Below are 22,304 nucleotides of genomic sequence, written 5' to 3' on the forward strand. Positions count from 1 at the left end.
CGAAGGCTTAGATGCTACTAGATTCATAGCAGACATTTTCATATTGGCTTACCAAATAATTGAGATTAGCCAGGAATCGAGTTTATGAAAAATTAAATAAAAAATTCGAATCAAATAACTTATGTGTAACTTAGGTCTTGACATGACGACTTTGGGTTCTTAATCTTTAATTAGCTTTTCATTAGTTAGATTTATAATTAAAAGATACTATAATAAAACACTCATAATAGCAAAATCCATGCAAACACTTAGCACTTCCATTAAATGATATCTTGGTGAAGAATTTAAATATTTTTTCTATAACTTATTTGCGAAAGAAATATTTTAATAATAATATATTTTAAGGTGATATTTTAAAAGTAAAAAAATTGAAAATTAATTAAACCGTACTGATAACAAAGAGAAACCAATAGGATTGGGACGATTTGAAAATTCAAATTTTTTTATTATACATTCTAAAATACCCTAGTCATAAATCATAGTACTTCTTTCTAAGCTAGAATCAACACGAAGATATGCTTGTAATACTCTTTCAAAGCTAATTTCACCCTAAATTGCTACTATACTTTCCAAACTAGTTTCACCTACATTGAGAAGAGCTAAATTTATGGATTGACACAAAGCATGTGAGAGTTCTTCTAATATATACTTTCTCCGTCTTTTTTTATTTGTCCACTTTTATATTGATACACCTATTAAGAAAATAATTAATAACGCAGTGAGTTTAGCATTTTATCCCTATTAATTATAAAGTGGATAAAAAGTTCTTACATTTTTCAAAGTAATTAGTCATTTATTTGAAGGTATAACAGGTAAAAAAAATTGTCCTTTCTTGATTTGTCAAAATGGACCAATAATTAGTGATAACTATAAAAAAAAAAGTGGACAAACAAAAAAAACGAAGAGAATATATGATTTCGTGCAATGTAAAAATGTGTCTTGACTAATTAAGTTAAAACGATCAATGCAGAGCAAATAAATTTTATTAGGAGTTTAAAAAGAGATTACTTAATTACTCTCTCCATTTCAAAAAGATTGGTCTAGTTTGACTTGGAACGGGGTTTAAGAAATGAAAGAAAATTTTTTAATCTTGTGGTGCCTTTTAATTTTGTGGTCCTAAACATGCCACGTGGAAAGTTAAAGTTAAGGTGTTGCCAAAAAAAGATGGATCATTCTTTTTGAAACAAACTAAAAAGGAAATAGGGACATTATTTTTTAAACGAAGAGAGTATATATTTCATATTAGACCTTTGACAAATGTGTTGAACGTCAATTTATTGTCTCACTATTTTATTTTTTTTAAACCATTACTGCTTTTATTATAACCTTGATAGGTCAATTTGGAGTTAACCTAAATGACTTATATTTAGTTACATTGAGTATTAAATCTTTTGTTATATATTGTGTACTTAAATAGTGTTAGGTTTGACTGTGATTAGAGAGTCATAAATCAAGACATCAATAAATAGATGACAAAAATTTATATTTAAAAACATAATATTTTTATATGATTTAGTAAATCGGCCTACATATGAAAAACTAATTAGAAAAATATTAAAATTGTTGAGGGAAAATTTCCTAATGTTCAGAGAGTCATGTTATGAGAATAGAGATCTTCAATTTATAGATCTTCAAAATTTTCCTTTAACTAAATATATTAGAAAAATAAAAATAAAAATATTTATGATAATATTTTATTTCAAGTAATATAAGAAAATAATTACAAAACCCTAACCATCAACTCTTGTCAATTTTTGGACATGTTACATAGATATTGGCAACTTCTTGACACTTTGGAGAGGATAATAAATGACTTTGACTATACTTCATGTTTAATACATTAACATCTTGATTAAATCAATGAGATTAACTCTGGATTGACTCCTCCAATGCAAATACTCCTATAATTTAGTGCTATATAATATTTTATCGGTCTCAATTTATGTGACATTTTTTATTTTTTAAGAATAATAATTTAAGTTTATTTGAAAATTTGCGCATAAAATCTTCAATATTTTGAAAATGAAATTTATATATTTGTAAACGAAGTAAAAAAGTACTATAAATTACATCAATTGATAATTCAAAATGTTTCAAAGATCTATAAAATATTGTGATCAACGATAAACTTATTTAAATCGTAAATCTGAAAAATGTCTAATAAAATGGAGCGAAAAAAGTATTAGTATTGTTTTGATAGAAAAATTCAACCAGATTAGATAAGCCAAGCTAAAATTTATTATTGTAGACATTAGCTAACTAAACTTAGGGGCCACAAAAGAATCAAAACAAACTAAAATTGAGAATTGATTAGTGGAAAATAATTCATGAATTACCACTAGGGTTGCGTATCGATCTGTTTAATATACTTTTAAAGTTTATCGATTTGGCTTATTGGTTATCGGTTTGTAGAGTTGCTAAATCGTTATAAAACCTTAAGATATTGACTTATCAATTATTGATTATCGGTTTTTGATTGTTATCGGTTTAACCGTTAAGATTTGAAACACAAAAAGACGTTGATAATCACATAGAAATAAGGTGACAAACCAAATAAACTATACACATTAATTCACACGTTACATCTTGTTCAAAAGCAACATTTTTACATTGTAGAATAATCAAGTGTTTGAGACAACAAAAAATAAAAGTAGGAAATCCAAACTCTAAGTCAAGAACTTTATATTCAAAATGGTATAAATATGATTATTCAATTTACTATCGGGTTATCGATTAACCCATTAAGAAAAAACCTCAAACCGCTAAAAATTAATAATCCGATAACAAAAAAATCAAAATCGTTATTAATACCGCCAAATCAATAACCCAATACTGATAATCAATAACTTTTTTTTCCAATTTGAATTATCAATTTTAATTCAATTTGAACCGCCCTAATAACCACCAATATTATAATTAAATGTTCCCTTATAATTCTTTTTAGAAAAGAGGCCAATGGCTAATTAAGAATATTGCTTAAAGGGTTTTATTGACAAATATTATATATGCATATCTTAGATTAAAATAAATTAGAAACATAATCAAATAATATTTATTCCATAAAAGATGACATAGTTTTAGAGTAGAGCAAGTAATGCAATTTGATTTTAGAAATGTTATATATTTATATCTTATTTTTTAAAACAAATAAATTAAAATCTATACATATAAAATTGTATAAAATTGACTATGTCAAGCCAAGAATAGTAACAATAATTAGTATTATACCTTAAACCATTTCTTTACACTATTGGCATAATAAATTTATTATTAATATGCTAAAATTACAAATAATTAAAAAGATACCATGTTTACAATTGATTACTGCTATGTAATTAAGGGTTTGTTTAGTAGAATGTGTTAAAATATATATATATATATATATATATATATATATATAATTATATATACTATGCGTATATATTATTAATAGAGATGAATTTAAAATTTTAATTTTATATATTCTGAATTTTATTATAATTATTTTAATAATAATAATTGAATACTAATTTTATAATTGTACATATTTAGTAAATTTATTAATATTATTTAAAGAATATATAGTAAATTTGACCGAATCCATATGTCAGCCACTAGCTTAATATACCTATTAAATATTTTTGTAACCTATATATAGTTAATGCACCTATTAATTATATATTTAATTTAATTATGCTATGTACATAAATAAATACATGAAAAACTCATATTAGCGATATAAGAAATTTTATTAGGTACATTAACATAATTAAAAATATAATTATCCTTTAAAATCATTTTAACATATCATACTATAGGAGCCCTAAACTCTTCACCAATATACAGATACCCCCTCATTACAGTATAAAAGGACACAAATAAATTCACATTGTTATACATATATATAAATATATATATATATATATAGTTTCCGCCTCTGTCCTGCTGCTTCTTCAACCTCTGCAATCCCTCCTCACTTTCTCCTTAGCTGCCATTCCGCCATTGACACACCTCTCTTTTTTTAATTCAGGTTGATGTACGCTTCTGATTGTGTTGTTTTCAGTAATTCCCAATTTACTTTCCTTTGTTTTATCTTTTGGATTTGTTTTGCTTGCTTTCGGTTTAGGTTTAGGTTTAGGTTTAGGCTTCTGCTTGATGTGGATAATTTAGGTTTTTTAATTTCTGATCCTTTTTGGAATGAGGGGTTTCTTTCCTTACTCGTTAATTGTATTTTAACCTATGGGGTTTGGTTATTCTATTGATTGAGTTTGGAATTTAATGGATAGATTAATGTGAATACGGTTATCAGAAGTTTTTTTTTAATGTGGATGTTCATTTTAAGGAGTTTTAGGTGATGTTCAGTCATTGATGGATATGAATTTCCGTAGGGGTTTGAAAATGGAACTCAGCATTTGCTAGATGTTAGCATTTTTAGTGCTAGTACAATGAAGGTGACTGATTTTATTAGATAATAAGATCATTTAGCGTGGTCTGTATATTGTATTGTTTTTTTTTTTGCTTCTGAATTGAATTCTGCGTAAATGTAAGTGGAAGCTTTAGAATTTGTGTAAAGATTAGTCAATTTTGTAGTGGGGTTTAACTTGTTTGTAATGAAAACAGGTGAAGTTGGTGGAGTGAGAAATGGCTTCAAGCGCAAGTGAGGAGGCAGGAATAGGGAAGTCTCTGGAGGGAGTGTCAAAGGGGCAGCAGCGGTGTCAATCTAGTGAAACGTTGGCAGAACGGAGGTACTGTGAGCAGATGGAAAATGGAACTCCGTCAACATCACCTCCATACTGGGACAGTGATGACGAAGATGATTGTGGTATGCTGTTTCTCTTTTTTATTTTTTTGCCAACTATCCTTAGAAATTGTTTTTGATCCTTGACAGATAGAGAGTAGTTTTATGTTTGATTTGGTACTATTTGTTTCGCTCTTGAAGTATTGCTATATTGTTTCCATTAAGATGCATTTGTGGGAAATGAGATTTTTTTATGCTGAGAGCTCATTGGCTGCGGGAGATTTGAACTTGATTATGATAAGCTGGGCCATTAGGATCAAATTTTGTTGTTGACAAACACCTTTTCTGGTGATTGTGCAGTGGAACCCTGACTCTTTTTGGTAACCTTTGTATCACACTTCTCTTCCCGACTGCTACTTCAATCTTTGCTTGCGATAGGTTCCAATATAGGAGCTTTTGCTTACAGATTTTGGTTATCAAACTTATCTGGCAAGAATGTGGTGATCTAAATTTTTCGGCAACTCTTTGACAGATTCTCGAGATTTGGTTCAGATTCCCTAAAAACAAGTTTTGTGGAAGCACAAAGTTCCATATAAATGAGACCAACTAGTTGGGACTAATATTTAAAACTATTACGTTGCATGTATGGCAACGTATGGATAAGTGTGAGATTTATGTCTCATTTGTTTGCACTTAATAAAGGTCTTAAACTTAATTATTTTTTTTTGAAAATGGTAACTTTGTCTATTCCTCAAAAGTTAGTATACCGATCAGTATTTACAACATGTACTTCAAATTCTACTATCTTACACTAAATTGAGTCTAGTACATCAATTAAGGAGATAGTATCATTTGAGTATAATTGATTACACCAGAAACATAGTAGCATAAGACAATTTAGTTTGACCTTTTGCATACTATTCTCAACACTATCGAAAGCACTAGAGTTCCTTTCCTTCCATATTGCCACCATATGCTAGCTGGGACAATTCTCCATCTGTCTCTTTTCTTGGGTTGCTTTCCTGCTTCCTCCCAACTCTGAATTGCTTCTGTGATCTTGGCAGGTATGGTCCATGACATACCCTTAAGGCTCAGGAATAACCTCCATAGTTGACTTGTCATCTTGCAGTGTTGAAAGAGATGGTTAACTGTCTCAGCAGTTTCCCCATCTAGAACATAATGGTATCCCCCTTTTCTTTAAGTTGTCTTGAGTCAGTACAGCCTCCTTGGCCAACAACCAAATAAAACATGCCACTTCAGAGTGGAATTTTTGACTTCCAGATTCCTCTCCATGGCAGTGACTTTGAGGCTGATTGGTGTGGTTCAACTAGTTGTATGCACAACCCACCTTAAAGCTTCCCTTTCGATTGCCTTTCCACCACAAAATGTCCTGACCTCCTTCCAGTCCATTAAATTGCCCAATGGTGTTGAAAAAATCTGCTACCCTTTGAATCTCCCAATCATTTAATTGTCTTCTAAAGATGAAGTTCCATCCTTGAGGAGTCCAATGATCTACTATAGTCTTCTGTTGGTAAGACACTAGAGAGTATATATCAGGATACAAGGCCTTTAGCCTACCTACCTCATGCCAAGCATCTTTCCAGAATTCTGTTTTCTCTCCATTCCTCACTTTGATCTGTGTGTTAGCCTTAAACTCGGACCACAGAGATCTAATAGATCTCCATACACTAACCCCATATACGGTAGTCACTTCTTTGGTCATCCAGTTATCTTCCTCTTCATATTTAGCTTTAATGACTTCCTTCCAGTAGGTCTGCTCTCCATTGTTGAACTTCCATAACCATTTCATCATAAGGGCTTTGCTTTGATTCAACAAATTCCTTATTCCGAGACCTCCATGCTTCTTTCCCACTACCATAGCATCCCGTTTAACCAAGTTGTAGCCTTCCTCTCACTGTTTCCTTGCCAAAGAAATTTTCTTCTGATTCTATCCAACCTAGTGATTACACTTTTGGGAATTGGGAATACTGACATCATATAGGTTGGTAGTGAATCAAGAACATAATTAATCAAGGTCCACCTGCCACCCCTGGAGAGATAATCTTAATTATTTTGGTCTCTGTCATTAAGTTCATTTGTTTTTTCGGTTTGGATATTAGTTTTTCAAATCTTAATCATTAAGTGTTTTTTTAATGTTTCAATCACTTAATTGGGTTGAATAGATCCAAATGATAAGATTTTTAACAAAGTTTTAGTATCATCAAGATTTCTATCTAAAAATTTCTATAAAATGACAGTTCACCAATTCTATCTATTTACTGCTACCACCATCGTCCACCATCATCGAGTATCGTTGTTCCCGCCCATCGTTATCAACTAGGTACTGCCACCCTCATCCACAATTACCATCATTGTCAATCACTACAATCAACTGTCACTACCACTAGCTATCATATACTATCATCACCACCAAATCACCAACCGCCCGTCGCCACGGACAATCACAACCATCAATCGCCACGTTGTATATTGTCAACCACCGTCATTATTCCCCATAACCAGATCTATTACATCATCCACTATCACTAACTACTAGCATCAACCTCTACTCCCAACCACCATCACCATTAGCTACTACCTGTAACTTACTATTAGCTAACATCATCCCCAATTGATATATAGTATTACATTAATTTAGTGTTTATTGAATTTTATAATTGTTAATCTTCAAATAACAACATTTTATACATTTTAGTGTTAAAAAAACAATCTCTTCTTAAAAAAAAAACAATCTTAATTAATTAGTATTTAAATCTTAATGCAACTTCTTAATATCCAAATGTGTAATTAGATTCACAAATCTTAATCTTAATGCACATCTTATATTCAGATATGTATTTGGGTTTAGACACATCTAATGCTTAATGAACATCTTAATATTTTAGATGTGTGTGCAATTTTAAATATCTTAATCTTAATAAAAACAAAATGAGGCCTTAGAAATCTCTTCATTTAGAGCTCCTAATTTTCTATTTTCTCGTTTTATAAACAACAACAATGGCAACCAAGGGTGTGAGCTAATGGTCAATGAAGTGATTTAGAGTTATGGGGTCTCAGGTTCAGATGCAGAGACAAAACACACTAGGTGATTCTTCCCATCTTTTCTAACCTTGTGGATAGAGTTAATTGGTACCTCTTGCCGATAGGATGTGGGCAGGTATCCCGTAGAGTTAGTCGAGGTGCGAAATTTTGCTGGACACCATGGTTATAATAGAAATGGGCATGTCTAGGCCAATTCCTAAGTTACAAGACAAATTATTTAGTATTGGAATGAGTGCAAATAAAGCAAGATGGACGTAAGATGATTTATATAACCCATTTAATTTGGGATTGAAGCGTGATTGTTTTCATGGCAAGCTCTTTGGCTATCATTTTGGGGACTATTTACTCTCGGTATTTAAAAAAAAAAAAACTTAAGTGGTTTCTCAAATTTGAGTGTTAACTGATATGGTGAAGTGTTAAGCTATGTTGTTCAGACACTCCAAAAATGTTGCTACATCCGTGTAGGATCCTCCATAAATGCACTACTTTGGAGGATTGACATGCACCCGATGATATTTTTGAAGAGTCTGAGCAACATAGTTGGTAAGTGCTTCAAGTTTCATGTTTTGAGATAAGATTGTCCTGCACCTATAATAGATGGATATTGTATTCATTCATTATACCATAAAGTATAAGTTCATCTCTTCTGTTCTCTTATTTTCTACACAAGAAGTAAATTGCAAATAGCATGTGATATTCTTAAAGTATTCTTGGATAATTCCCTATGGGGAAGATATCATCATTAATTGGTATAGAGACAGTACATTAGTACATATTTATCCCCTCCAGTTATGACACTTTATCCAAAGAGACATTGGAACTTTGCGAGGGTCCTAGTACCCCTTGAGCAATTTTAAAGTGGTAGAAATACCCCATTTTCCAGTCAACCTTAGATATAAGAAAAGAAGTGCAAATTACGCACCAATTATTGCTTGCCACATGTCAAATTTATTTAATTATCTAATCTGTATTTTAATTTATGTTTTTTTCTTGTTTTATTTTCCTTATATCTTCTTTTCCCTTTCCTTCTTCAATCTTCATCGTATGCTTGTAATCCCAACCCTTTGTTGCTCATCGCTGGCCATCCTCCGGCGTAGCTACCATCACCACCACTGCCATAATACCACCTCCACTGTTGGGGAGTGAAATACACTCTATACCCCGCCTGGGCTCATAAGGTGGTGATAAATACAGATCAAACAAGAATAAGGGGTTATTAAGACCTTAGCAATGTTTCAATGTCTCTATGAAATAATGTTATAGTTTGAGGGTGTAATTATGTATTATCTTAATTGGATATGTGGAACATATGTTGATTTTGGTAGTGTTAGCCTCTGTGCTAACTTTCAGAGAGACAACTACCTGTTTCTAAGATGAAGTTTCTCCCTTATACTTCCACCAGTTTTCTACTTGTTCCCTATATTATGTGCCTTATTAAAGCCCTTCACTTTATTTATTTTCTTACCTTTTCTATTGTCTCTCAGGACCTAAACCGGTTGAGCTATATGGAAAATATACCTGGAAGATTGATAAGTTTTCACAAATTAACAAGAGAGAACTTCGGAGTAATACTTTTGAGGTTGGCGGCTACAAATGGTATTATTTCTTTGGGAAGATTTGTCTTGTGAAACATACTTGTGCAATCGACTCTATGATCTCGTCTTTTAAATGTTTAGAAGGTATAGCCACATGTGTTTCCCCACTTCCCTTGCAGTCGTATTGATTTGGGAAAATCATGGATCAGCTGTTGATCTATGTTTGTGGCATTCAACTGTTAATTGACTAAACAATTTTACTTGTGTTTTTATTATGTTGGAGATATTCTACATGGACATAGGACCACTTAGTCTTTTCTATCTTTCCTATTTGGCTTTCTCTTTTAAGAGGTAAAGAGCAGAGAGTTGGGGAAAAGCTTTATGTGCATTCCTCTTTATTCCTTTAGGCAAAGGGGAGATGTAAGGGTTGTGTTTCTTTTTTAGTCTGGAAGTAGGAGAGGAAAGCTGTGTCACTCCACTTCATCTTTTTGAATTTGTAAATGGATAAAAACTATGAAGTAAATCTTTTTATTTCCCTTGAGCTGTACGGACACAATTGAATCATTCATATATGACGTGCCCCCTCTCCTTCTTTTTGTTGACACAAAAATAATCTTTAAGTGCTGACTACCATGCTCTTGTTATACTAATATAAATTAATATGTGTAGTTTTGTCTTTGTGAGAATTAACTAGAGTTTAGATCTGTGATCCATTTTGCTACTTTTGTAACTTTTAGTCGACATTGCCAATTGGCAGGAATCATAGTAGCATCTTCTGTATTCTTATATGCTTGTTTCTCCTCTCATCGAATGACAATTATCAATTTATAAATTAAGTAGTTACTAATAAAAGTTCTCTTATCCTCCAACTGTTGGATGCAGGTACATTTTGATTTATCCTCAGGGATGTGATGTCTGCAATCATCTCTCTTTGTTTCTGTGTGTGGCTAATCATGACAAGCTTCTTCCAGGTATGATAATGCTGATAGTGTTTGTCACAGCTATTTCAAAAATGATGCTTTAGCTAAGCTGACGTTTTTCCATTCTGTCTCCTTCATAACAGGCTGGAGTCATCTTGCACAATTTACTATAGCTGTGGTTAACAAAGATCCGAGGAAGTCCAAGTATTCAGGTGAATCTATTAGACACATTGCTTGCGTGATGGACTTCTTGGTTCCCTCCTATCACATTAATATGCACTTGTAAATTTTTCTGCAGATACATTGCATCGTTTCTGGAAGAAAGAACATGATTGGGGATGGAAAAAATTTATGGACCTCTCCAGAGTTGTAGATGGATTTATTGATTCTGATACCCTCATTATCAAAGCTCAAGTTCAAGTCATCAGGTTTATCTCAACTCTTTCCTCTAAATAGTTTGGTTTTCCCATTTAATGCATATATGGGGGTCTTTTCATGTAGGGGTTTTACACTGTTTATTCTATAACACCTTTTTCTGATGTATATCTAATCAGCTTGTGGACGTCCAGTCCTCCTCTGTATTCTTCTCTTTGAGCATAAAATTCCATTTCATATAAAAAAAATTGCTGTCTTCTTATGTATTTAGTCTTGAGCTCATGAGCTGTCTCATTCATGTTTTTATGGATCTTAAACAGTGGTTACAGATTCTACGGAGATCTTTGTGATGCTAACCATTTTGACCTATGTTTTTTATTTGTAGGGAGAAAGCAGAGCGTCCTTTCCATTGCCTTGATTGTCAGTATCGGCGAGAACTTGTTAGGGTGTATTTAACGAATGTTGAGCAAACTTGCCGTCGTTTTGTGGAAGAGCGACGAGGAAAGCTTGGGAAATTAATAGGGGATAAAACTAGATGGTCGAGGTAGGACGCAAATTTTCTTAGCTGTTTTCCATGTTTTGGAGATTATTGGTGTGATAGCTTCTAGCTTCTTTTTCTATGTTTTTGCTCTGTAATATTTAGCTATGTTATTGGTGGCTATTATCTCATATTCATATATAAGATATATGTTGAATAAGGTTTTGTTCCTCTTGCCTTCTGTTTGGCACTGCCTAATGTCATTTATTGTCTGAAGTGTGTTAATTCTTAAATCTCCATGCTACACTTACTGACTGCTTATTTATGATGGAGTTTCAGTTTCTGTGCTTTTTGGCTGGGAATAGACCAAAATTCTAGACGCCGCATGTCCAGAGAGAAATCAGATCGGATTTTGAAAATGGTGGTCAAGAACTTCTTCATAGAAAAAGAGGTTACGTCTACTCTTGTGATGGATTCGTTGTACAGTGGGCTTAAAGCTCTAGTAGACCAGACTAATGGACAGACAGGTAAAGGGAAACATTACGATGCAGTGGAACAAACAGTTCCTATTGTTTACCTGGAGAAAGACATGTTTGTCTTGGTGGATGATGTCTTGCTGCTGCTTGAGAGGGCTGTTTTGGAGCCGTTGCCTCCGAAGGATGAGAGAGGTCCTCAGAACCGTACAAAGGTGAGTTGCATAATTGCATTCTTGAAACTCTATGCAAATATGTCCACCAATTATAGCCCTTACAAAAAGTTTCTAACAATTTTAGCTTTTAAGTTACTTTTACCATTACTTTTTCATTTTAGGATGCTGCTTCTGGAGAGGGCACGAACAGAGATCCCATTCAGCGTGATGAGAGGCGCTTAACTGAACTAGGTCGGCGAACTATTGAAATATTTGTGCTTGCGCATATTTTCAGGTAGACTTTTAAATGAGTTATTTGCCTTTTCTTTGTCATTTAACTTAGAGGCAATGCAGAAACTATTTCCAGGTCTTTATGGATCTGCAAGGAAAGGAGAGTGAGCACTCATGTTATATGACATAACTCAGATTGCATTGAATTTGACTGTGCATATCTCTCTCTGAGTGAGCTTGATCTTCATATTACAATAATAGATTGTTGTGGTGAATTATTAGTTTTGCCAGCAGAATAGGTTGGCGCCCCTTGCATTATTACTGCATTTTCTGCATCAGAGAGGGGTTATGTTGTTTGTTTCTTCTAGTTGTAATTTCTGATTTTTGTTGCTTCCTTTGGCTAATAGTATTTTTTTATTGACTACAGCTTTTAATAGTTAACAGTCACTTAATTGCTTGCATTCTGCAGTAAAATAGAGGTTGCATATAAGGAAGCTGTTGCATTAAAGAGGCAAGAGGAACTCATCCGTGAAGAGGCTGCTTGGCTGGCTGAAACTGAGAAGAAAGCTAAACGAGCATCCGAGAAGGAAAAGAAGTCGAAGAAAAAACAGGTATTGATTTGCATCGAGTTTAATTACAAAAATTGCATGAAAAATCAGATTCATTAATTATACAATTAATCGGTACATCTGATAGTGATGATACTAGGTCAGTTTCTGTAGCTGGTGGCTCAGGTGCTACTAGGTTCATAGCAGACATACTTACTGAGCAGAGAGCCAGACTAACATAGCCAATAGAGAGAAAAGCAAGAGTTACCCCCCTCTCTCCATACACACACAGAGGAAAAAGATTTCCTTTGGATTTATTGCCTTTTTTTTATAAAAGAATTAGTATACAAACTAAAGTATTCTATCATAGTTTGCATTAATGACCTATCACAAATGGATAGAATCTTTATGTTGAGTTTAGCATGCGATAAAATCACTCTCGCCAACTGAGTAGGTCAAGAACTACCACAACATACGCAGTGTAATGCTACAAGTTGGGTCTGAGGATGGTGGTGTGTGCAGCCTTACCCCTCCCTAAATATATATATATATATATATAAGCAAGATGCTTCAATTGGAATTTTGTTAGTAAGTGTACATGGAATGCTGTACTAAGGAGCTCTTTCAGTATGACACTAGGTATTTATCCTTGGTGCAAATTTATTTTTTTTAATTTTGATTAGCAAGATCATTTGTAGGTTCTGGTGATATACAATTTAATTGCTCACATCACCCTCTTATTGCTTCGCCTTTTCTGTTATTTAGAGATTTCATTTGTTGCTTGACCAATCAGAAACTGATTATGCGGAAAAGTGATTATTTGCTAGGAAATACTGAAATGCATGCTACATACAAGCAAACTTAATGTTTTCATTTAATTCAACACATTGAGTACAGTTAAATTTTATCGCGTTTAGTTGCTTACTTTGTACTTCAGTCTAAACAGAAGCGGAATATCAGGAAAGCAAAGGATAAGGAGAGAAATGAAAAACCTGATGTTATGGTGCATGATAAGATTGAAGTTGATGGTCCCATTGGTGAAGGAAATGAGTACATGGCTGAGATGCCAGGACAAGTACTTGGTAAATCAGATGTACTGGGAGAGGTTTCTGATATTTCTGATTCTATAGACTCCATAATCCATATTGATTCAGAAGACAGAAATGCAAGTCCTGTCAACTGGGATACTGATACCTCAGAGGTGCATCCATCTGTGGAAGCTGGTTCTAGCAGGTTAATTGGCCTTCCAGCTTCGCAGAATGTGATAGCAGGAAGGATAAGTCCTTCCATGATGGATGATAGTTCATCAACGTGTTCCACTGACTCAATTGTTTCAGTAGTTATTAATGGAACCCACAGAGGTTTTCCTTTGATCCAGAAAAACCAGAAATTACCTAGCAGGTAAGTTTTCTGCTTCCATTTGAATATCTTTTAAAATGTCTGTCTTTAGTTATAATGCCTAGTTTTTCAACCTTTTAGAGGGAGAAATGAACGAAGCAGGTCAACTTGTAAGGCAGCTGATTGGGCTAGTGAAACACTTGGTCAGACGTCGGATGTTGTTTCAGATGATGGTCAGCTAAGTGATACATCTGTAAGCTGTGAGGCAACAGGATATGAGTGTCAGGCTACTGCACTTCCTTCGTGTGAGCAGCAAGCAACTAACAAGGTTTTTATCTTCTGCCTATACCCATTCCTTGTTTGCCCCTCCAGACAGAGTGGATATAATCCTACAAGTGTGGTTGCTGAACACTCAGCAAGTTGAAGCACCTAAATCTGTGTTTCTCTTAGTTCTAAACTGCCTTCTTTTGATAGTTTCCTCTAGTTTTTTTTTGCGACCCTCTCCTTTGCACATTATGGTGAACATTCTTAGATGCTAATCTCCATCCACCAGTATTGTGAAAGGCGATCGCCTCATCACCAATGGCGAGAGGTGAGGCGAGGCAATCCTTCATTGCATTTTAGCATTGTGGCAAGACAACCCTTCATCGCATTTTAGCATTGTCTCGAGGCGATCGTCAAAAGGCAACGCCATGTTGACAAGGGCGAGAAAGGGGTCACCTTTTGTATTTTCTTTTAAAAAAGGCGACCAATTTAGAATTTTAAATGTTAAAAGGTACTTTTAGGATTTTCGACTACTCCTCAAGCGACTAGCTAGACTTTTTCGGCGACTCTCAAGTTCAGCCAATATGTATTTTTTCTTTATTCTTCAAATGTCTTCTTCCTCTGTTTCTTTTATCTTCTTCTTCGGAGTCACTTCTACCTCTTTTTTTTCACTGTTTTGACTTTTGTTCTGTTTTTTTCTCATTCAAGTTATAAGTATGTATTATCTATTTTCAGCTTTTGAATTGAAATATTTTCTTATTGATTATTGTGCGAAGAGAAGAGCTTGAGAGAGAACTTAGCTTGATTATTCCCTCAAGCTATTGGTGTTTAAATAGGCAAGTATACATGTCCTAAAAAGGAAAGGAAATCAATACCTATTCACTACAAGTCAATATCAAGTCAAGCTAGAATAAATCTAGGAGGAAATCAAGCTACCTACTATATTTACATATGCTACAATTATTAGAATATTCCTAGGATTCTAACATTCCCCCTCAAGCTGGTGCATACAAGTTATATGTACCAAGCTTGTTACATATATAACTTGTTTTAGGACCAGCTAGGGACATGGTGAATATGTCTGCAAACTGATCACTTGACCGCACAAACCTTGTGACTATGTCTCCTGAAAGTAACTTTTCTCTAACAAAATGACAATCAATCTTTGTTTTTGGTCCTCTCGTGAAATACTGGATTCGATGCAATGTGAAGTGCAGCTTGATTATCGCACACAAGTTCAATTCCTTTAGTATCTACAAATTTCAACTCCTTCAGTAGTTGTTTGATCCATATGAGTTCACATGTTGCCACTGCCATAACCCGATATTATGCTTTTGCACTAGATCTAGCAACCACATTTTGTTTCTTACTTTTTCAAGGCACCAAATTTCTCCCAACTAGAACATAATATCCAGAAGTGGATGGTCTGTCAGAGACCCTGCCCAATCTGCATATGAATTTCCAACAATTTTCTCATGTCCTCGGTCTTCATAAAGAAGTCCTATCCCTAGAGCAGAGATTTTATGTATCGAAGAATGCAAATAACTATATTCCAATGACTATCACAAGGAAAGATCAAGAACTGACTTATGACACTTATCGAGAAGGTAATATCAGGTTGACTCACTGTGAGATAATTCAACTTTCCTACCAGCCTTCTATATCTTCATGGATCGCTAAGAGGTTCCCTCTAACCTGGTAGGAGCTTAACATTTGAATCCATTGGAAAATCAATAGGCCTACAATCTATCATACCTGTCTCTTCAAGAATATCAAGTGCATATTTCCTTTGTGAAATGACAATTCCTGATTTGAATTGAGCAACCTCAATGCCCAAGAAGTTTCTCTATAAACCAAGATCCTTAGTCTGAAAGTGTTGGAAAAGGTGATTTTTCAATGTGGTAATTCCCTTATCATCATTGTCCGTGATAATTATGTCATCAATATACACTACCAAATACATGCACAAACCTAGAGCAGAGTGACATAGAGAACTCCTAAATAACCATGCTAAACTTCCCAGACCAGGAGACTGCTTCAGGCCATAAAGTGCATCAATTTGTCCATCAAGGCCAACTCTTTCTTCTCTGTATATACCCACCGACAACCAACTGTAGATTTATCTGGAGGTAGAGGAACAAGCTCCCAAGTACCAGTAGAGTGTAAGGCAGACATCTTCATGAATAGCTTTCGTTGCCCAAGTTGGTAATCATGTGCTTGTATCTCACAGTCCACCACACTTGGCCCTTGGGTTATAGACTTAAGTGCTTCTGACCACATTTCTAGTAACAAATCTTTATTGTCTAATATTACTTACTCTTAGTCCCTTCCCACATTACAATAGTTAATGGTTCTCCGGCCATGGCAGTCGGAGTCACTCAAGCCAATTCCTTACCTTCCTTTATTCTAAATATGTTCTTTTTGTCCCTGGTTGTTCCGTGAGCCTCTTGACAATAAGTTGTTTGGCTAAGTCTTTAAATTGTTTCGTCTCATTTTATAGTGACTTCTTTGTCACACTGGACCACAGGACCTCAGTACGGGAAGGATGATACTATTAATTCTCATAAATCCATTACGGTTTGTTCAATCTCATACTCTCCAAATTTAATCCACATACTGTTGAGACACCTAGTTTATCCAAACTTTAATAGATAGTACCTAGTTGTCCATTATCACTCCGAATAATGTGAATAGAAACACCAAACTGGTAATCTATTTCAGCACAGAAAGTTTGAAATATGGAAAATAATTCAGAACGATATTTCATTAAGAACATCCAAGTGGACCTTGACTAATCATCAATGGAAGTAACAAATACTTAAAACCCAATGCAAAACTAACTCTACTAGGACCCAAAATATCATAATGAACTAAATGAAAAAGAGACTCTGCACGATTATTAGGACTACGTGGAAAAGTAGCTCGGGTGTGCTTCCCCAATTGACATGATTTACAATCTAAAACTTTTAGATTGTAAGTCATGTCAATTGGGGAAGCACACTTTAGATTGTAAGTCATGTCAATTGGGGAAGCACACCCGAGCTATTTTTCCACGTAGTCCTAATAATCGTGCAGAGTCTCTTTTTCATTTAGTTCATTATGATATTTTGGGTCCTAGTAGAGTTAGTTTTGCATTGGGTTTTAAGTATTTTGTTACTTCCATTGATGCTCAAGGTGCACTTGGATGTTCTTAATGAAAGATCGTTCTGAATCATTTTCCATTTTTCAAACTTTCTGTGCTGAAATATCAAAAACAGTTTGGTGTTTCTATTCACATTTTTCCGTAGTGATAATGGACAAACTATGTACTATCTTTTGAAGTTTGGATAAACGTGGATTAAATCTGGAGAGTGAGATTTGAATAAATTGTAGTGGATTTGTGAGAATTGAGATGATAAAGTCCATTTGACTGATGCCATTCACCTATCATCCTTCCCGGAGGCCCTGTATGACAAAGAAGTCATTCGAAAATGAGAGGAAACAATTTAAAGTCGTAGCCAAACGACTTATTGACGAGGCTAAAGGGACAAAAAGAACATTATTTAGAGTCAAGGAAGGTAAGGGATTGACTTGACCGACTCCGACTGTCATGATCTCAGAACCATTAGCTAATGTAACAGTGGGAAGGGACTAGGGACCGAGAGTAAGTAGTATTAGACAATAAAGTTTGTTACCAGAAATGTGGTCAGAAGCACCTGACTACATAACCCAAGGGCCAAGTGTGGTGGAATGTGAGATACAAGCAACAGGATTATCAATTTAGATTTCCATAAAGACTACAATTGAGCATTAATCTTCTCCCATATCTTTTTCAGTAATATCCTTGGCCTGTGCATCCAAGTGATCCTGAACACCTTGCACCATAATTGAACAGAGGAGGACCAAGATAAATAGTTTGCACTACCTGCCAAGGGTTCTGTGGTGATCTCATGGTTTGGGCTGGTGGAACTCACAGATTTAGTGCTTAACATATCGTATCCGAGAGACATGAAAAACAAATCTATTAGTGTTAAAAAATGAAGAAATTCTGGGGGAAAAACTGAAGAACAAATCTGGAGAACTGCTTGCTGTTTTGCTGGAAAAAAACTGCCAGAGAAGTGGCTGATAAAACACAACCTTTGAGGAATCCGATCGTAGTGGTGGTACTGGTATATGCACAATATGCATAGAGAGTGCCGGAATCGCAGAACAGTGGAGGTTTTGCTGGAAAAAAATTTCAGCAAGTTTTCTCACCAAAGAAAGCTTTGGTACCCTTTGAAGATGGATCTTGAGCCTAACTCAACCTAAAAAGCTAGCTTATGAGCTGAGAATTGTCCAAGTCCATATAAGGAGACTAAATTCCCATTCCTTTTCCAATGTGGGAATTCTTAACAACTATTATATATGCAATTGAATATTTTATTTTTTTTGGTATTAATTGGGCCGCACTTCAAAAAGGCGAGTGCCTCACCGCTCGCCTCTCCTTGTGACAAGGCAAAAACCCTTGTCGCCTTTTATCGCCTATCGTCGTCTGAAACACTGCCTACCACTAATGTTTCTTTATAGAACTATGAACAAAGAAATGGAAAAAAGAAAATTGTGGAAACTATCCCATCTTTTAAGGATGTTCTTCTGGAATATTATTTATCTAGAAAAATGTATTTCTGAAATATCGGTTAATTGCATAGGCTTCTGTATGTTACTTGTTAACTATATTCATCTTTTTGTTTATATGTATATGGTGAGATTCCGGCCTTTCCAATTGATTGACTACTTCAAGGGTGATTACTCTGTTGGTGCTTTGATTATGTGCATGTTGAATTACAATTACCATACAACGTCGTTTTCTTGCTGTATGCAGAAAGTAGCAGTTTTGCAGCAGAGAAATCTAATTGATGATAGAGAGAAATCTTCCATATTGAAGCCCAGCAGTGTCCAGTCTCCTTCTAGAAGCCCTCAAAAAAGTACAGTATCTGCTGTTCTGTCAAAGGAAAATTTGAAAATCTCGGTCACTAGTGATCCTATCTTGGTCAAAAGTTCATTTTCAGATAGTCCTAAGGTGACTGATAAATCAGGTCCGGTGGTTGTCTCAGCTGAAACTTCCGTGATGTTGAAGGCTGATCCTCATAAAGCTGTAGAGGTAAAACCCTTGAAGAAGCCCTTGCCACAGCCTGCTTCAATTTCAACTGAGAAGTCCCTGTCTAAACAAGTAACTACTTCTGCCACAGCTGAAAGGTCCATCTCTAGACAAGTGCCTGCCCAGTCGAGACCTTCGAGTGCTCCTCTAGTTACTGATCCTAGACCTGCTTCCCCTGTTGTTTCCATGGTTCAGGCAACACAGTTATTGCCTCGTTCAGTTAGTGCAGCTGGTCGATTGGGTCCTGATCCTTCACCGGCAACACATAGTTATGTTCGTCAGTCCTATAGAAATGCAATTATGGGCGGTCTTATTTCTGGAAGTCCGGTTGGTTTTAGTCAGCCTCATTCTCCAAGTTCAGCCGTTAATTCACCACATCCATACTCTCAATCACCTTCACTGACTTCTGGTCTAATGTTGTCGCCTGGGGGGCTGGAAAGAACAGAACATAGATCTGCTGGACCAAGCTTTTCTTATGGAATGGTGAATGAGGATACTTCATGGAATGGACAGAAATGGGAGAGTTCTGGAAGTTATAGTAGGTCAGTATCACATCCTTTCGTCTTAAATGACATCCAGGAATCTGATATGTTAAAGCCTGTTAACAGCAGGACCCATGATCATCTTCCATCTGAGCTTCCTGCCTGCACTTCTGGTTGTCAGTCCCAGAGTGTATTGGCCGATGAATTTCCACATCTTGATATAATCAATGACTTGCTGAACGATGAGAATGGAGCTGGAAAGGCTTCTGAACCAAACTCGGGCTGGCAAAGATATAGCAACCATCTAAATCGTCAGTTCAGTTATCCGGGTGATATTAGCATGGCAAGTGATCTAGGTCCCTCAGCTCACTCTTGTAGGTTTGAGCGAACAAGAAGCTATCACGATGAGCTACAACATTACTATTCTGGAGGCACTTATAATAGTATTAGGAATATGATTCCGCAGCCTAATCCACAATTTGTAAATGGGCAGATTGATCAGTTAGTTCATGACCAGTGGCAGTTGATGCATTCTGATCCATCTTTTCTTGGAATGGGAAATGGTCATACTGATTCTGGTTACCTGTACCACAACCCTGATTATTCAAATATGGCATGTGGTGTAAATAGGTATAGAGTATTTAGGCCTTCCAATGGGTTTTGAAAGCCTAGCTATTTAATGAGGAAGCTTAGTCCCCAAACATTTGACTTTTCTCTGCCGTAATGTGTCTTTAGGTTTAGAGGCGAGGTTGTAGCCCTTGTGTAAAGAGTGATTCTGCCCTCATATTTTTTAGCTTTTGAAATCCACTTTGGCTTTTGGATGTTTTAAAAGTTGGTGTCTTCATATATATAAGCACATTATCGGTAAGGTCTTCAACATATAATAAATATATATAGTTGTATAATCTCCAGTTTTTTTTATGATGTTGTCAATGTGAGGATTGAAGCAGGTTCCATTGTGGTAGATAGCATCTGAAGTGGATGATGCTTCATTCTTTTTCACAGAGAGAATTACCAACCCAACTACTCCGACTCGTTGGAAGAATCAACTTACATCTCCATCCTTCATGTCTTTCTATCGTCGTTGGAATTTCTGGTTCTATCAACACTTAAAGAGTCCCATTTTACATCTTGTAAGTGTAATTCAACTCGAAAGGAGGTTTATTATGAACCTAACCTTAGGAATGTCTAGTGGCGTAGCTACATAGAGTGAAGAGTGGTCAGTTAAACATTCTTTATTAAAAAATTATACTAGACGCTCTGTTTTGAATATAAATTAAAAATTTGGTGTAGAAGTCCAAAGGTTAGACTAGCCTGAATCTTACCAAAAACCACTAGTTCATTACCAAGAAACTTCCCCAATAGGAATTGCAGCAGCCAGCCTAATTTATGTTTCCCAGAACCTACTAGGAAGACACCATCTAAAATTTATTCATTCTTATAATAACGACCTTAAATTATTAATACATTGACTATTAAAAGCAAGTAAGTTTTTTCTATCGAACTTTTATAAATATTCAACATTTACCAAGTTCACGTGACCCATAGCACTAAACTTTATCATCATCAACTACGTGGTGTACATACATAATCCCACTTAGCTTTATCTCGTACTAATATATTTATAATACGAAATACCATCGAATAAACCTTGAATTTCCTAGTCAATTGTCAAAAAAACCATAACAAACCTTGCCTATAAATATGTGTTCCCTCTCTCCTTAATTTTTTTATGAAACAACATTAATTCTTCTTTGTTACTTATTTTGCAACATAATTGTAAAAGATGAAGAATCTTAAAACCAATTTATTGGTACTCTTAACCCTTATTGTCTTAATTATGTTTTTCCAACTAGGTAAAGGTACTAGGTTGGTACATGAAAAAGATTTGATGAATTTACAATCTCTTCAAAGAGGTCCAGTCCCTTCATCTGGACCATCCGGTTGCACAAATATCCCGGGCAATAGTGGTTCCGGGTCGGGTAATTGCCCACTCATTAATGAAATGCACTTTGCGGGTCATACGGTAAGGCCTAGTACGATTATCGTTGTGTGAGCTCATTTATATTGTCTGTCTCGTTTCGAGAAAAAGAAATATTAGTAGACATATTAGCGAGATGGTGTCTTATTTGTTTTATTTTTTTACTTTTATATATTTACTTTGCAATTTGTGCGAATAACTCCTTTTTGGATTGTCTTTTGGGAGGGTTTCCAATGTATTCATTTGTTAGTAAATTATGTACAGAGAGATATTCATTTGATAATGTTTGTATCTATATAGTCAATAAATAATTATTTACTAATTTGTTAATTAATAGTACAAAAATTCTTCTTTATATTTCTTGGATCTTCTCCAAATGTGTCTACAATTTACTTGACGTGACATGCAAAATGCATATAATTAATTAACTTAATTTGATCATACACACATATAAAATAAATAACTATTCTGTAAAAAATACATTTGATTGTATAAAAGATATTTACACGTTGATGATATATACAAATGAATGTTATACGTAACTTCAGAGAGTTTAAATCGGAGAATGACATTAAAAATTTAAAACATAGAGATTTCACCAAATTCTTTTGCGTGACGCACAAATTAA

General features: G+C 34.8%; 1 protein-coding gene across 6 annotated transcripts; it reads left to right on the forward strand.

Annotated features, from left to right (window-relative positions):
* Nucleotides 1-3,872: 3,872 nt before the first annotated feature.
* On the forward strand, nucleotides 3,873-20,600 carry LOC107023308 (TNF receptor-associated factor homolog 1a-like). Of its 6 annotated transcripts, XM_015223964.2 has the most exons (14): nucleotides 3,873-4,009; nucleotides 4,600-4,801; nucleotides 8,246-8,323; nucleotides 9,265-9,376; nucleotides 10,198-10,286; nucleotides 10,379-10,447; nucleotides 10,534-10,663; nucleotides 10,996-11,154; nucleotides 11,428-11,776; nucleotides 11,899-12,011; nucleotides 12,417-12,558; nucleotides 13,433-13,896; nucleotides 13,975-14,161; nucleotides 18,938-20,600. In XM_015223964.2, exons 2-14 carry the CDS (start codon nucleotides 4,621-4,623, stop codon nucleotides 20,357-20,359), a joined length of 3,495 nt encoding a protein of 1,164 aa, XP_015079450.1. In that variant the 5' UTR covers nucleotides 3,873-4,009; nucleotides 4,600-4,620; the 3' UTR covers nucleotides 20,360-20,600. The 6 variants fall into 6 exon arrangements, with proteins under 6 accessions (XP_015079450.1, XP_015079446.1, XP_015079448.1 ...); XM_015223960.2 differs by lacking the exon at nucleotides 8,246-8,323 and having other exon boundaries at nucleotides 18,938-20,563; XM_015223962.2 differs by lacking the exon at nucleotides 8,246-8,323 and having other exon boundaries at nucleotides 13,442-13,896; nucleotides 18,938-20,563.
* The last annotated feature ends 1,704 nt before the right edge of the window (nucleotides 20,601-22,304 follow it).

This window comes from Solanum pennellii, chromosome 6, assembly GCF_001406875.1.
Source record: "Solanum pennellii chromosome 6, SPENNV200".
NCBI lineage: Eukaryota > Viridiplantae > Streptophyta > Magnoliopsida > Solanales > Solanaceae > Solanum > Solanum pennellii.